This window comes from Antechinus flavipes, chromosome 4, assembly GCF_016432865.1.
Source record: "Antechinus flavipes isolate AdamAnt ecotype Samford, QLD, Australia chromosome 4, AdamAnt_v2, whole genome shotgun sequence".
Lineage (NCBI taxonomy): Eukaryota > Metazoa > Chordata > Mammalia > Dasyuromorphia > Dasyuridae > Antechinus > Antechinus flavipes.
The window spans coordinates 2379344-2395976 of NC_067401.1; the positions used below are offsets into that span (position 1 = coordinate 2379344).

Here is a 16633-nt window from a genome sequence, read left to right on the forward strand (position 1 = left end):
CCAGCCAGTTTCTTCCTCACCTCCCATCTGCGGTCATTGGTGAAGATTTCCTCATTGGCCAGGTCCAGCTGGTTCCACTCCAGCAGCAGCTTCAGCTGCCCGTTCCAGTTGTCCTTCTCCTGTTCGTTGGTGCTGAAGGCTGGCAGAGGGAGGGAAGCAGGTGAAAAGGCTGGGGCAGGACAGGCTCGGTTGGGTTTGCTGCAAGAGTTGCCCGCGGGACCCACGGGTGACATTCGCTGCTTAGGGTGACCATCGGCCCACCCTTACATTTAAACTTGGCTCCAGGGCTCCAAACGAGACAATGCACGCAGAGCTGATGCTGTTTGTGTGATGCTGGGGCTAGTCCCCAAAGCAATAGCCATAGAGCCAGAGAGCTTGAGTGTGAACCCCAGCTCCCTGCTTACCCTGCTATGGAAAGCAGTGGCTAGTCCCTGCAAAAGGAGGGGCTTCAATGAGAAGACGTCTAAAGCCCTTCCAGCCCTAAAGCCGTGATTTTAAGATCTCATGATGACTGGAACTTTGCCTCCAGTATTGGAAACTGACCCAAGGAGTTGATCTAGACAATGGTGTGGAACTCAAACAGAAATGGGGGGGCTAACCTGTCCGTAGGGATCCCTGTGAGCACGGCGACCTAGAAAATCCCACGTTAGCATTATCTGTGGTGCATTACAATTGTGTTTATTTGGTTAAATCCCCCGATGATGTGATGTAGTTGGGTTCACATTGGAAGGGTTGCCCCATCAGGACTCAATCCCATGATCCTATATTACAAGGTTCATATTTTGAAGGCTTGTATCTGGATAGCATCACTGGGCAAAGGTTTATATAGATTTTTTTTTTTTTTAACAAATTTAATCTCTGTGCTAGGAATTGTTGAGGGTTATTCAGAAGCCTGCAGAATTTCCCAAGCCCATCTTTAATGCTTGTCCCAGATACATGCTCTGACTCCATTTAGCGTCTAATAATTTATTTATTAAGCACCTTGTTTATTTATTAAGCATTTATTAAGCACCTTCTGTGTACGAGGCACTGAGCATACAGAAGCCAGTCCCTATCTTTAAGGAGTTTACATTCGATTGGGGATGGACACACCTGTATCCTAGTAAATAAATCCTGTAGACAATAATTTGTGGTTGGAGAAATTCTTAATGAACTGCTGAGATTCATGTCAGACAGTATCTGTCCTTTTCATTTCTCCTTTCTTAGGCATTAGGCTGATTTTGTTAGAGAAAGAGTGGGTCTGCTTGAGGGGGCCCTTTGATGTTCTAGGTGGTATAAGCTCAATGACGTTAAGGACTGCAGCAGAGAGAACTTCTTCATCACTAGGAAATCCTCCTTTCTTTTAATCACTTATAGCAATGATAGTAATTTTCTTTTGATACAGATTGTTGGTGTTTGTGAAACAAACCTATGAGCTAGGAAAACATCCCCATCTTACAGAGGAAGAAACTGAGGCACTGAAAAGGGAAGGGACTAATCCTTTATATGGAACTTACTGTGTATTAAGCACTTTATACATATTATCTCATTTGTGCCTCACAATAACCCTGGGAAGTAGATACGGTTATTATTCTTTTTTACAGATGGGGAAACTGAAGCAAATATAGGTTAAGTTACTTTCTCAATGATAGAGTAAGGTCTAAGATTTGATTTGAACTCAGGTCTTTCTGACTCTAAACTTAAGTAACTTGCCTATAGTCCCATGGCTAGTAACTTCTGTCTTTGAGACAAGCCTGAAGACTCAATCCAGAGTGTGTCAAAACATGGGATTTTGGCATAATAGCAAGAATGTCAGAGTTGGCGTTTGAAGTTCAGAAACTGGGTCTCAATCCTGACCCAACTATGTCACTGACATGGTCCTTCTCCCTCTCCTTCCACCTCCCCACCCTCTCCTCCCCCCACAGCCCAGCCTTCTCTCATTAGGCAAGTCACTGCACCAATTTCCTCCTTATCCTCAATTATAACATTTCGGGGTTACTTTTAGAAGGACATTCATAAGGTGGAGAGTAGCTAGAGCAGGAGCCAAGATGGTGAATGGTCTTTGGTCCATGTCCTAGGAGAAGGGTCTGAAGGACCTGGTCACGTTCAGCTTATCAAGGAAAGAAGCATTGTAAAAAGCTTAGCACAGTGCCTGGCACATAGTAGGTATTTATAAATGCTCCTCTCTCTGCCCTTTTTTCCCTTCTTTCCTTCCTTCCTTCCTTCCTTCCTTCCTTCCTTCCTTCCTTCCTTCCTTCCTTCCTTCCTTCCTTCTTTCCTTCCTATCTTCCTTCCTATCTTCCTTCCTTCTTCCTTCCTTCCTTCCTCCTTCTTTCCTTTCTTCCTTCCTTCCTTCCTTCCTTCCTTCCTTCCTTCCTTCCTTCCTTCCTTCCTTCCTTCTTTCCTTCCTACATAGAGAAGAGAGGGGGAAATGAGAATTGCTTTCAAGAATCTGAAAGGCCATTACGTGGAGAAGGGCTTAGTTTATTGTGTTTGGGTCTGCCAGGGACAAGTTGTAGACAGCCAAATTTAGTCTGGATGTCAGACAAGACTTTTTAGAGGTAGAAGGATCTTAAATGATATCAGTTCCGACCCTCTTACTTTACGGATGAGGAAACTGAGACCCCGAGAAGATGAATGACTCGTTTAAGGCCTTGGTAACCCACCAGAATTCACGTGTTATGAGAGCCACTAGGCATCTGTTTGCTGATCCCGTGTAGAAGGCTGTCAGTGGAGAATGCTACAAAAGACCTTTCCTTGCTCTAGGCTTCATGAGCTTTAACCCCATAGGAAGGTGCTAGAACCTCTTCTCTTTGTAGCTTCATTCGAAACCCAAATTTCCAAAGTGAAGGCAGGGGGCAAAGTACTCCAAGTAAACATTTCTGCTAAGCAACAGGATCTTCTCACCTTTGTAGAGAGCATAGGAGATGGCATTGCTCACAATTTCATCCCCAGCTTCTTCCATCTTAATGACCGTCAGCAGGTGAGGGTTTTCGAGGATTTCTTTGAGCTGCCGAAATTAAAAATAAAAACATATTATGTAACCTGAACTTTGCGTTGATGGCGCTGATGGACTCTCTCTCTCTGTGTCTCTATGTCTCCTCTCTTCATCTCTCTCTGTGTCTGTCTCTGTGTCTGTCTCTCTGCCTCTCCCTCTCTCTTTCTGTCTGTCTCTCCCTTCCCTTCTCTTTGTGACAAGGACCTCTGCGTCCACTTAGAGACAAACAACATCTGTGAGAAATTCTGTTGTCATGTTCGCACCGCATTGAGCTGTTATATGTGTAGACTGAAGCTCCTTGAGGGGAGGGACCACCTCGTTCTTGTCTCTGCAGTCCCGGCACAGCACCCGGCACATTGTAGATGTCAGGTAACTACCCCTGGGGGCCCTTTCTCATATAGGGGCTTCCACCTCTGGCCGCTGGCTACTCCAGGCTTAGTGCCAGTGAGAATGGACCCCACAGTGGAGGTGGGCTGAGGACCCCGGATGGAGAACGGGGGCTCTGCGGTCAGACAGTCACTTTGGTTGGCTGTGCTGGAAGATTTGTCTTTTCTATAAGGAAGACTTCAATGGAGGTAGAAAAATAGTATAGAAAAAACAGTGGCGATGTAAAAACAAAAGTCAGTAATAAAAATCACGGAGAAACTCTCCCCAAAAGTCTGCTCCCAGGGGAGTAGAGAACAAGAGTTCTACAAGGCCCAGCGGCTTTCTAGGAACACTCGGGCCTTTGGGTTTGGGAGTTCATTGGTCAATAAGCGTTTCTGGGTTTCCTCATCTGTAAAGTAAGAGGGTTGGACCTGATGCCCCTTTGGGTAAACAAAGGCAGAGAGGCAATAGCTCTGACTCCCTGACTCTCAGGGAGCTTATATTCTGATGGGAGACAAAGTGAGAACGCGCGACAAAACTCAGGGAAAGCAGATCGAAGGGGACACTGGGAGGGAGGGGGACACTGGGAGGAGGGGAGGGTGGATGAGAAAGTATGACGTGGAGGCAGAGATGAGGGGGAGAAGAAGAGAAAGGGAAGATGGAGGAGGGAGCAAAGGAGGAGGAAGGGGGAGGAGGGGAGGTAGGAGAGGACCATACTAGGCATGCTGGGAAGCCACTGCAAAAGTCTGGAGATGGGACATGATGTCACATGAAGGACAGCTGGCACGCCGGTGCCCCTGGAACATTGGTACGTGGAGGGGAGTAAGGCTGGAAGAAGTAAAATGGAGGCAAGATGCGCAAATGCCAAATCGAGGAGTTTAGATTTGATCCTGGGCTGATAGGAAGCCACTAGAATATACTGAGTGTGGGAGTGACAAGGCTAGACCCTCAATTCAAGAAAATCGCTTTGGCTTCTGAATGGGGAATGGGGAGAGGCTCGAGGCCGGCACTTCCCTCCCCCAGCAGCTACTGGTCCAGGCTAAGGGCACCGAGGGCTTGCAGCAGGGTGGGGCCGTGCTCAAATGAGAGGTGGGGGGTACAGCATATGGGAAAGATGGCGAGGTAGAAATCGTATGAGGTTTTCCAGTCAATTTTCTTTGATTAGGTCCATGTTAGTTCAGAGCTAAATGTTTTTTAAACTATAATTTTTTCAGTTGACCTTTATTTTCTCTCTCCCTCTCTCCCCTCCAATAGAAAAGGAAGAGAGAGAAAAAGGAAAAAAAGAAAAGGAAAAGAGAACCTTAATAATAAGAATGTGTAATCAAGAAAAGCACATTTCCTCATCGAGCGCGTCGAAAAATGTGTCTGAGTTTATCTGAGAGGGTAGGGCGCTTCATCTTGGGTCTCTGGACTTAGAGCCATCCCTGTGTGAAAGTTCTCCCAAAACGGCTGCTTTTGGCCGCTGGGTGAGCGTGTGAGGGGAGGGAGAGTGAGGGGCGGAGAAGAACTCGGGGGCTAAGCTGGGACACTGGCATGATGGCGGTGCCCTCAATGGTCATAGAAAAATTTGGAAAAGAAATGGGTTTGGGAGCGGGGAAGAGAATGGGCTGGTTTGGAGGTTCGTGGGCCAGCCGGCTCCCAACGTCCAGGGGCGGCCCATGGTAACAAGACTGAAGCTCAGGGAGACACTAGAGCTGCAGAGAGGTGATGGTGGGAGCCATGGGTGCTCACAAAGTCACCAAGAAAGAACATGGAGAGTGAAGGGAAGAGGGAGAAGGGCCAGGGCCTTGGAGGACACTCCTGACCGGAAAGCATGAGGGGGAGGAAGAGCAGCAATGTCAGCTTTGCTACAAGGAAAGGTTTGATCGGTGGGAGGCTGAAAGAATGAAGAAAAAACTGACTGGGCTGTGAAAGGAAAAGCGATGGGATTTTGGCTCCTGGTCTGGGATCTCTGTGGCCGGGGCACCCTCGGAGAAGACTCTGCCTTTGCCCAGGCAGGTCAGCACCCACGCTGCCATTTATAGGCACCGAGACCCAGTGTCCCGGGGGGCCTTCTCCATTCCAATATACTTTCTCTCATCGATAAAACAAGGGAGAAAACTTTAAAAAAGAACGACCTTATTAGAATAGTCTAATCAAAAACAACCCTTATTTCTCACGTGCCCTCTTCTCAAGGATTGAGGTGATAGGATGCTGGGGGGCGACTCAGTGCCTGCCTTTGCGGGCCCGGGGCTTGGACCCCCTTGTTTCCTGGCTCTCTCTTTCACAGAGATGCTGCTGCCAGCGGAGGTGCCATCTCCTTATAAAGGGCTCCATTCCTGGCCTCCATACTGAAGGCGAGATCGAACGTCTGCTCTGTCCCGGCAGAGAGCCCTGGACCTGACAGAACAACCCGAAGGACAGAGAAACCGTTCAGAAGCTGAGGAGGGAGGTTGTGCAATGAGGGGATCGGGGCTCCCTTCTGGGCTGGGGAGACAGAGCGAGACCGAGAGGGAAACAGCCCAAAGGGAGGCAAGGGCAGCTAATAGGCAATTATCCTAGAACTATGACCCTGCCTCGATCTGGAATTAGTATTTCTAAAAATAAAGCGATGCTTTTTACTTGCTGTGAATGTTCTGTCTTCCGGCTGACGGTGTGGACACGACAAAAGATGGAAGCGGATCGTCTGAGACTGCGTCTCATCTGTGTACGGCCCTGAAGCAGTGGGGGCTGGCCACTCTACTTAGAAAGCACTTGTAAATGGAACAATATGAGAACAAATGGATGGATGGGTGAACAGATGGGTGCCGAGGGATGGTTTGAGCTTCGCCTTCAGTTTTAGCTCACTGGGAAAGCGAGTCATCGCCAGGGAGAAAAGTCCTTCAGGAAGACCTCCCCCCGCCCCCCCCAAGCAGTGTCCTGGAGGCACCAGAGTTTACTACCGGGGCAGGCACGTTGCTAGGCACCAGGATCCAAAGACAAAAAGCATCCCTCCCCTCAAAGAGCTTTCCTGTCCAGCCAATTGGGCCACAGTTTCCTCCTCTGGAAAAGGCGGGGGGGGGGGTCAAACTAGATGGTCTCTAAGATTTCATTCAGCTCTCTCTTTATGACATAAACCAGCAGTTAATAAAATATTCATCAAAGCACTCCTTTTGGTAATAAAAAAGATGAAAAACCTGAGAGCGAAATGGGTGGCGAGGCCTGGGGATTGACTGAGCCAGTGATCCTGTCAATAAAATATGATTACACTCTAGGCCTTACGGATCTGAGGGATTCTGGATCCCCGAGGGAATCGGAGGGGGCCCTGAAGACTTGTCTGCAGAGATGCTGCCTGATGAAAGACCGAGGGAGGTCCATGTGCCCCGGAGGATACTGATGGGAACTAGGAGAGCCCTCGAGGGCAGCAGAATGGTGAGAACCAGCGGGCAGGAAAGAAGTCCCTGCAGGTGTGGGAGGGAAACCTCAAGGTAAAAGGCCCCTTAGAGCAGAGGCTTTCCCGCTGTGGCTTGAAAGGCTGCAGGGCTCCCACCATTTCTCTCCCGGCTCCCCTCCCCGCTGGCCCTGCTGCCTCTTCTTCGTCCCATGACCACGTTCCCCTTCGGCTCGACTCACCCACCGGATCCAGCTTTCAGTTTCTTCCTCGGGGAGTCGGGCCACGGTTCGGGGTAAGTACTTGACGAGTTTTTCCTTGACGGTGGATGACGCCAGCGAGTCTTCGGCCTCTATCAGGCTGGCAATGACGTCGGCCACCTGCCCAGAGCCCTCCACCACCACGCAGGGGATTTTGTTTTTGATGGCAGTGTTGACGGCCTGGGGATGGAAGAAGAAACCGGGCAGGATGAGGGGACGGCCCAAGGGTGGCCGGAAGCCCAGAGCAAAACTGGGGACCGCGCTGGGCTCCACGGCCGCCCGAGCCCATCTCCGCTCCGGAGCCTGGCGTGTCCTGGCGCTGCAGTCCTAGTGCGGAGAACTCTGGGTCCGGAGTCGGAGGTGATTTGTGGCCACAGAGAATTCCCTCAGCCAGGATCTCCATGTTAACGGCATCCAGAACTTAGCCTTCGATACCCACGTTTGGAGTGCCAGCCATTCTTTTTTAAATGGATAATATCTCTGATAATTATAATTGTCTCTGATAATAATAATAATAACAATGGCATTTTCATTCTGCTTTTAAGTTCACAAGCACTTTATGGAGGTCATTGTTTGAGTTTCACAACAGCTTTGTGAAGAGCCAATTGCTACTGTTCCCATTTTATGGATTTGGAAACTCAGACCGGCCTGCCTTGGTTCCCTGAGGTGATCCGGGATCCCATTTATGTGGGCACGAATTTGTGGCTGAGTTTGAGCGACAGCCCTAGGTTTATATATGCACTCTGTTTAGAACCATTGTCTTCGGAGGACTCACAATGGTTGGAAAACACCTGAGAAGTCATCCATTCTGCATTAGCCTTTCAGCAGAGCTGTCACTCCCACCCACTCTGAGCACACACTGAGTGCGGGAGGAGGGAAAAGGGAGGAGGGAGGGGTCCCAGCTGTGTTCCAGCTTGTGATGGAGGGATTGCAACGGCCCACAGGCTTCTGTGGGCTCTTTACAGGATTAAAAGCGGACTCACCTTCAGAGTCTCTCTCCCTCCTCCTTGGGCAAAACACACAATGGGGATCTTCCCACCATAATTGGAATCTGTGAGAGAGGAGAGGCTGTCATTTCCCGGGGTCTGAGCCCTTTCCCGGCCTGGCTTGGAAGCAAAGCATCCCTGCGATGGATTAATCTGAGTAAAACATGAACTGAGGCAGGGAGGTGGCGCAGTGGGTAGCGCTTAGGGTCAGCAAGTCCCAAGTTCAAATCCGGCCACAGATGCTACTCCCTGTAACCCCAACTATCCCCCCCCCAAGAGAAATGCGCACGAGAGCAGCTTTTCCAGCCTGGAAGAGGAGTAAGTTACCAACCACTCCAGAAGCGCTTTTCAGCCTCTGACCATGTGCCAGGCTCTGCTGAGGTCTGAGACCCAAAGAGAGAAAGCACTAGGGATACCCCCAAATCCCTGCTCTCAAGGAGGCTCCCCAGGGAGCCGGCAAGGAATAAACATGCGCAAAGGAGGTGTCAGAGGGACGAGAGGCGATTTGGACGGAAGGCTCTAGCATTGCGGGAGGCCCGGAGGTAAATGGGGGGCAAGCAAGAATTCATGGCAGGCAGCTACGGCCTCTTCTTGGGACTCCGTCCTCCCAAAGTCCCCTAAATAGAACCGGCCCAAAAGCACAGCTCAGGCGCTCGTCCCACCCAAGGGCTCTTAGGGAGGCTCCACCCCGTTCAAATTACTTTGTGTTTACTCATGGCTTATGGCCTCCATAACTGAAGCTCTTTGAGTGGATCCCTTTTTCCATCTTTATGTCTTTAGCGTTAAACACAGGAAGTGAGATAATAGACCGAAAGTGCTTTGCAAATCTTCAAGAAATAGAAATTTCAGCTTTTATTGCTGTGGATATTATGGTTGTTTTTGCTGCTGTTGTTATTGGCGGTAGTTAGTGGTGTAGAGGCCTGGACCTGGTGGAAAAAATCTGGGTTCAAATCCAGCCTCAGATACTCATTACCTGTATTTGCCTCAATTTCCGCCCAAGATCATAAAGTACTTAGGACCTGACACATAGTTGGAGCTTTATAATCTCCTCCTTTTTCCTATCATTATTTTTACATTTTTTTTTTTTTTAATTCAGATATTATGTGATTGGAGTAGGGAATTCTCAGTGAGGAAACTCCCTCTCCTGGTGCAAGTCAGTAAGTGTAGGGAGTTTCTTGGGACTTCATGGTTGCCCAGGATCACACAAAGTGTGTGCTGGAGGGGAACCATGAGACCAGGTCTTCTTGCAGTGGAGGGAAGTCCCTTTCCATCGTACCATGCTGCCTCTTACGCACGGCCCATTTAAAATAAACCAATATTTGCTCCATTGCCTTCAGCTGAATTCTTGCTTGTGGCACTCACCTTGGATTGCCCGCTCTGAAATGTATTTTTCCAGCTGAGTCCGAAGCTTCGCTTCAACCGATGGGTATCCATGGCACCCGTTATCAACCAGTAAGAGATGGGTGTGGTTGTTGTCCAGGATGTACAGCGGGTCCCTCTTGAAGTCGTCCATGATGTACTGGGCTGAGAAGTGTCCCTACAAGTCACAGTGAAAGTTCTCATTGAGATTTGATGAAATGGCTCCTCTGGAAGATGACATTCAGGGGCCTTATGTCCAAAGATCCTCCTCGAGGTTCTGAAAAAGGCCTCCTAGATGGGGTTGGCTCTGGGTCATGCAGAAAGTAGGATTTGGAGAGCATATGAAATTGCAGAAATTATGAAACTCCAGGATTTCAGTTAATATCAAAAAAATAGAAAACGTCTGGAAAATCATAAGCCATATTTGCCAACAAAATCCAGGGAAGAAAGTCTAGTCCATATTCACTTTGAGCACTGGACCCCTAGCGCTTCATAGATTACCATGCTCTTGGCAAGTGCTTAATTATAGCACACACATATATATATATAATCGAATTATAAAGTGATTATTTGTTGTTTTTTTTGTCTATATGTGGGATTTGGCAACTCCTTTTTGAAAAAGCTCCTTTCCTAAGCAGATCTGCACCTGTCCCATTGTTTGATGGCTTGGAGAGTTACCTGGGGCAGGGAGATTTTAGGTGATTTGGCCGGGAACTAGTATCCGTCAGAGGAGAAATCTGAGCTTGTCATCCTGACAACAAAGCCGACTTTAATTGCTGCCTCTTCCTTTATTTGGTGCTACCACCAAAGAGGCTGGAAGAGAGCAGATAGTATTTCTGGAGGGGGTCAAAGAGGCCGGGCCCAGTAGGAGTCAATGAAAACTGAGAAGTAATTAAGGAAAGGGGAAGCAGCTTCTAGGAGCATCGCCCATGTGCCAGCAAAGGATGTCAGGTATCAATTCAAGGGAGGGTTTCCAAGCCATCAAGCACGAGGAGATGTGAGCTGACCCTCTGTCACACATGCATCGAGCACTGTTTTTTTGGGGGGAATGTGCCTCCTGCTTTGGGAAAGAATGTTTTGTACCGATTATTACTCTGCCATTTGAACACACGCCTTTCCAAAAGCTAATGAAATAATCGAGCTGATTGTTAATGGGAACATCCTCCCACCTGTGGGGGCTCCTGAGCTATATATAGTACTAGAAATAGAACTTTTTTCTCAGAGTAACCCCTGGAACTCTAAGTATAGCAGCTGTAAGCAGCCCTCTGGGATCCAAACTGTGAGTGTGAGTGAATGTGTGTGTGTGAGTGTGAGTGAATATATGTGTGTGTGTGTGTGTGAGTGAGTGTGAGTGTCTGTGTGTATGTGGTGTGTGTGTGTATGAGTGTGTGAATGAGTGTGTGTGTGCGAGTGTGTCTGTGTGCATGTGATGTGTGTGTGTGTGTGTGTATGAGTAACTGTGAGTGTGAGTGTGTGTGTGTGTGTGAGTGAGTGTAAGTGATCCAAAAGGATGCTACCTTTATTTACGTGTGTCTATGAGGGCAAGAAACTATTTGCTTTTAGTCTCTGCGCTCCCAAAGCCTAGGGCAGCGCTGGCCCATTACTGGTAAATGCCTGTTGAGGGAAGCAGGCCGAGCTCCGGGCACGTTCCTGCAAGGCCCCCCTCCCTCACCATCTCACGATGGCGTCCGTACCTCGGCGTCACTGTGTCTGATGAGGGTGTCCCGGTTGGAGACCATTCCCCAGGCCGCCAGGCCGATGGCCACGATGTTCTCCTCGGAATTCCTGCTGATGGTGTTGTCTCTCACCACCTCCCCAATATACTTCATCAGGCCGTAGTGAGTGCCTCCAGTGAGAATCCAGGCCCCTGTGGGCAGGCGTCAAAGTTAGAATTCAGTCGGAAATCGGGGAAACGATGATGCACAAAGGAATCCACAAATTCCGCTTGGAGAAGTTCTCCCCTTAAAACCACGCACGGATGTAAGGAATAGGAATGTCCCCTGTACGACCAATCCCACGTGATGAGACAGGAAGTCACAGAATTTTAGAGATGGCAAAGCCATTGGATTTATTTTCTTAGCTCAGATCTTGTGATTTTACTAGATGAGGATCTGAGAAACAGAAGGACTGATTGGGAGCTCCATGTGGGGAGAGGAGAAGGGTCTCTGTGCAGAGGGAGCTCCACTGCAGAAATATTAGAGATTGAAAAAGACCATTTTTTGATGTTTCCCTCCTCTTGGGGGTCACTATAGGACTGCTGGGATGCCTCCAACATCAGTGAATTAAAAAGCTTTTCCAAGGACAAATATTTGTCCAGTACTATGTGGAATAACAACGTTTGCTCAGCTTCTCCTCTAGAATCAATTCATCCCAGACTTGGAAGGGATGGTCCAACCCGTTTTGGAATGCATGCATTCTTCAAAATGCCCAATAGGGGGCCATCCAGCCATTTTTTAAAAAGCTTTTTAATTTCAAAACATACGCAGAGTTTTCAATAGTCACCCTTGCAAAACCTTGTGTTCCAGATGTTTTCTCCCTCCTTTCCCCCATCCCATCCCTTAGACAGCAAGTAATCCAGTCTATGTTTAACATATGCAAATCTTCTATACATATTTCCACAATTATACTGCAGAAGAAAAATCTGATCAAAAAGGAGAAAAAAAAATGAGAAAGGAAACAAAATGCAAACAACAACAGAAAGAGTGAAAATGTTATATTGTGATCCATACTTGGTTCCCACAGTCCTAGCTCTGGATGCAGATGGCTCTCTCCATCACAAGACTGTTGGAACTGGCCCGAATCATCTCATTGCTGAAGAGAGCCTCGTCCATCAGAATTGATCATTATATAATCTTGTTGTTGCCGTGTACAATGTTCTCTTGGCTCTACTCACTTCACTCAGCATCAGTTCATGTAAATCAGCCACTCCTTTAAGACCTCTCATCATAGTAGATTTTTTCATTTTTGGATGGCTGTCCCTTTAAAACCAAGGCAGATTTAGAGCCAATTGAAGGCCTTTCCTAAGAAATCCACCCCTTCAGATTTTGAAGACAATTTTGAGTCTTTTCTCCAAAGACTAAACTAAATCCCAGATGCTTTAGTATACAGAAAAAAAAAAATCCTCGTTCACATCCAAGTGGGGTGACAGGTCAGGAGAAGTTTTATTGTTATATCGATAAAAGTGTTTTCTTTGTTATCAGAGAAGGCTCTGATTACAAGCAATTTCGAACCATTATATAGGGTATAAAATAAATAAGTAAATAGGTGGGGCCGTTCTGCTGGCTCAGAAATGGTGACAAAGTACAAGAAAACAACAATGTTATGGAGAGATAGAGATGGAGTGAGTTCCTGCTGTGATTCGTCTTGATGTGATTCCTGCTAAGATTTTTACAGCTGCTCCTTTTAGTGACTACAAGGATATTAGGGATGATGGAGGCATATTATAAAAGATCTTGCAAATGGACTATGTTGAAAGAGCACTCAGATTCGAGAGTCTGAGGGTGTCTGCTCATTTTACAGAAACTTGCCGGCCAGGGTTTGAAATGGAGTCACTCACATCAAGTGAGAGGAGAGAGGAGGGGCCCCTCTCCTTGCCCCCACAAACCTCTCCCGGTGCGGCAGAGCCCCTTGATTGCTCTTACTACTTGTCTGTGGATGTTCTCTGGTTTGTCACTGCCCCCGACCGGGACAGCCTCCTCTGGCTGGCCACCTTCCACATTTAGTCATAATGCCAGTGCCGTTTTAAAGGCGGCCTCAAGCCTGCCCTGGCTTTCTGTGCTACCCAGAAGACATGCTAACTCACAGGGAACCAGTGAGCCAGGTACACCTCCCGTACTATGGTGGAAAGAACAACGAATGGGTGGTGAGAATATTGGTGAGGTTCTAAACTTGACTTTACTATCCATGATCTGAAGGCCTGGACACAATCCATTAACTTTTCTGGGCTTCAGCAGGCTCATCTTTCAAAGGAGGCCGTTGGACTAAATGGCCTCAAGTCTGGTCTCTGTGTGACGCTGTGTGACGCTGAGCTAATCAATGGCTTAACCTCTCTGGTTCTGGGCAGATCTCTAAGATTGTAAATTGTGTCGAAGACACCGATCTGCATTCATAAAGGGAATGATGTCAGGGAAATGCCAGGTCCAGGCCCTAGTTCCATTTTGTAAACTTAACCACGCGTGCCTGTGGCTGGTACGTTTAGGACAAGAGTTATTAACCCTGGTGTTCTGGACTCCTCTGGAAGTCTGCTGACACCTATGGACTCTTTCTGTAAGTCGTGTTTTTAAATGCAGAAAATAAAGTACATATGATTACAAAGCAAAGCTATTATTTTGAAATAGTTACCAAAATACATATAAAAATCATGGAACTAAGGTCAAGAACCTCTGGTTTCGAATTGAAAAATATAACGTTATCAGGTGATAAGTAAAAAACAAGATCCTTGGTAATCAATCAATAAGATACTTCCTCACCTTTGGACTGAGCTATGTAGATCAAGCGGCTGAAGATTTTGCGCATGCGTGGCTTGAGGGCAAAGTTTTTGGCTCCCCCAGTCACGGATATAACGAGATTGGGGGTTTTCAGATGCCAGTGCTGGGTCATCAGCTCATAGAGGATTTCTGGGTCTGTGTCGCAGGATAAACGGATGTACTTTATGGAGAGAAGAAGAAGCAAGAGCAGCAGCATTAATCACCATTCTGACTCAGTCCATCTTGGACTAGAAGACCCTTCAAACCTTAAATCTTTGATTCTATGTGTTTATCTTATACTAGTCATTATATATCGAGTCTTCAAATCTTAGAGAACTGGAAGGAATGGATACAAATAACCTATACTGCTGTGTGTGACAAATGGCCTCCTTGAAATCTTCCATTTAGTTAGTGGCAAAGCCGAGGCCTTTGTTATCTTTGATTAAATTGTTAATTTCCTCCATCATAGTTTTGGGTATTTCCCCCTCTCCTAACAATTCTCCTTCCTTCTCAACATGCTCCTGTTTTCTTTTTCTGCCTTCTCCCTTCCCTCCACCCCATCTCACCTCCACACCCCCTTATAAAACAAGGAATTCTTGGCTAGGCCCAATAGATTGTGCCACATAGACACTTACCTTTCCTTTCTTCCCTAATGTTTCAAATTGAATGTCCCCGAAGGCATCAGTGGGAAATTCTTTGGTATGTTTCTTATAATTCCATTTCTCAGTCTGATTGATCTGAGTGCCTTCTATGTGCTGGTTTTGGGCATAGCCACATTTACACATGCTGTCTCTGGGCAGAAGGATATGTTGTGAGAGGAGGGAAGAAGAAAGGATTAGCCATCCACATAGACTGTGGGAGAGACACACAACTGTTACCTCATCTTCTTTAATTAACAACATTGAAACCTTTCCACTCTGCTGCCTCAGGGTTGCATGGAGGGGGTGACTCTGGGCCCTTAAAGGCAGTATAAATGGAGTTCCACCTTCTGACAGGTGGAAGATGGAAAGGATTTGGGAATGGGCAGCCTGGTGAGTTAGCTGTCTGCCCTCTGCAGATCACTTCAGCTCTGCTTGGGGGGCTCCCAAGATTCAGGTGGGCCACAGATCCTATTTTCTCTAAAAGAAAATCTATCAAGTGACATTTCTTTCTTCTCTTTCCCACCCTGATTGATGAGCCCCTCAAAGGGTCTTGTTTTCACGTCCCAGCCATGTTTCACTCTCTTCCCTGCCATAATTAAATCAGTCCCAAAATTGCTTCTGGAAAGGTGGTCTGTCTACCTTCCTATGGCTGACTCCCCATCCCTTTCCAAACAAAATGGCTCCTCCCTGGTTGTCACATCCCTGGATGTGCTGCCTCCCCGACTAGAATGTAAAATAGTTCCTAGAGAACAGGCATTGTCTACCATGCTTGGAAAACTCTGAGAGCTTAATAAATGCTTTTTTCACTCACTCATTCATAAAATAAATGCATCAGGGCAGTGGGTACCTACAGAGTATCAATGAGCTCACCATTCCTTGAAATATATGAATATCAAGTTCGCATCTTGAACAAAAAAATATACACACCATGAACACCTTGTTTTTATGCTACTTAAAGCATTTGAAAATGGGGCACTTAAAAACATTCATTTAGCAAAAATTCCTTTACTGATAATGTCCCATGAACTTTAATTGAGGCACTGAGGGAGATCCAAGGCTCAGGAAGACCTCAGAGTGGGAAGGGAATCGCAGAAATCACTGAGAGCATGTCCTCTCTCAAGGGTCGGGGAACCTCTGCCTCCCCCGCTGACCATTCCTATCTCCTATGGACGTCTTGGTCCATCTGGCAACATCCTACACTGCTCCCAGCCTCTGTTAATTAGCTCCTTCATAAGGTTGCCTCCAATTCATCATCAGCTTTCTCTCTCCTCAACCCCTTGCCATATGACCTCTGCCCCCAGCACGATTTCCAGAATAGCCAGTTTCCAAAATTCTCATTTTCCTGACCTGGGATGTTGTGACCTACCCTCTCCTCTGCAGGCTCTATTCTCAGGACTTCAGGACATCACATTCTACCGATTTTCCTCTTTCCACTCTTAGGACTCCAATTCAACAAATATTCATAAAGCACCTTCTAGGTACAAATTTCTTCTTTAGGCAGGTTATAGGATAAATCTTGGGGTCATGCATTTAGAACTGAAAGGGACTTTAGAGCTACCAACTGCAACCTTGCTTGTTTATTTTAAATTTTGTTTAATTTTTTTTCACTTAAAAAATCAATGTTTTCTCCTTCCTATCTCTGCATCGGGTTATTAAAATACAAAAAACAAAAAGTAGCAACAGAGTTCTTTTTTTTTTTTTTAACAAATCCCTAAGATGGTTCTATCGAACAAGTGTAGGTCTCTTTCTAGTCCTTGAGGTCACCACTTCTTTATTTCAGGAGGATACTTCATCTGGGCTCCTCTGGAACATACCCAGTCCCCAGACTTCACAGGTGGAGAAGCTGAGGTTATGTGACTTGCCAGGAAGCATCTAAGGTAGAATTTGAACTCAGACCTTCACTCTTCCAAGGCCAGCCTTCCACTAGACCACGTCATCTATCTCCTCCTCAAAGTCTTGTCCTCTGTCCCTTTCCATGAAGCTGCCTTAGCAATCTCATGGAGAGAAATCTGGCAAAACTGTGTGCACTGCTGCCGACTGAAGTGGGCATAAGGGGAGAATAACGTGCCCTGTTACTATGCAAACAAATGGAAACGATGGAAACAAAAAATGAGAAGGCAGAGGAACTTATGTCAATTATACTGAACAACTTGGTTTCAGGGAACAGATGATAGGGCAGTGTGTGTGTGAGTGTGTAAGTATGTGTGAGTGTGTGTGGGAGTGTGTGTT

At 46.9% G+C, this 16633-nt stretch overlaps 1 protein-coding gene across 1 annotated transcript in view; it reads right to left on the reverse strand.

The window, feature by feature from the left end:
* The window catches only part of TRPM8 (transient receptor potential cation channel subfamily M member 8), a 48994-nt gene that overhangs the window by 19014 nt on the left and 13347 nt on the right, over positions 1 to 16633 (reverse strand). Inside the window, exons 5-12 of the mRNA XM_051993200.1 lie at positions 14399 to 14555; positions 13767 to 13944; positions 10992 to 11164; positions 9301 to 9475; positions 7936 to 8003; positions 6935 to 7132; positions 2887 to 2989; positions 21 to 139 (exon numbers count right to left, since the gene is read on the reverse strand). Coding sequence (XP_051849160.1) covers positions 21 to 139; positions 2887 to 2989; positions 6935 to 7132; positions 7936 to 8003; positions 9301 to 9475; positions 10992 to 11164; positions 13767 to 13944; positions 14399 to 14555 — 1171 coding nt within the window. The remainder of the gene's footprint in view (positions 1 to 20; positions 140 to 2886; positions 2990 to 6934; positions 7133 to 7935; positions 8004 to 9300; positions 9476 to 10991; positions 11165 to 13766; positions 13945 to 14398; positions 14556 to 16633) is intronic.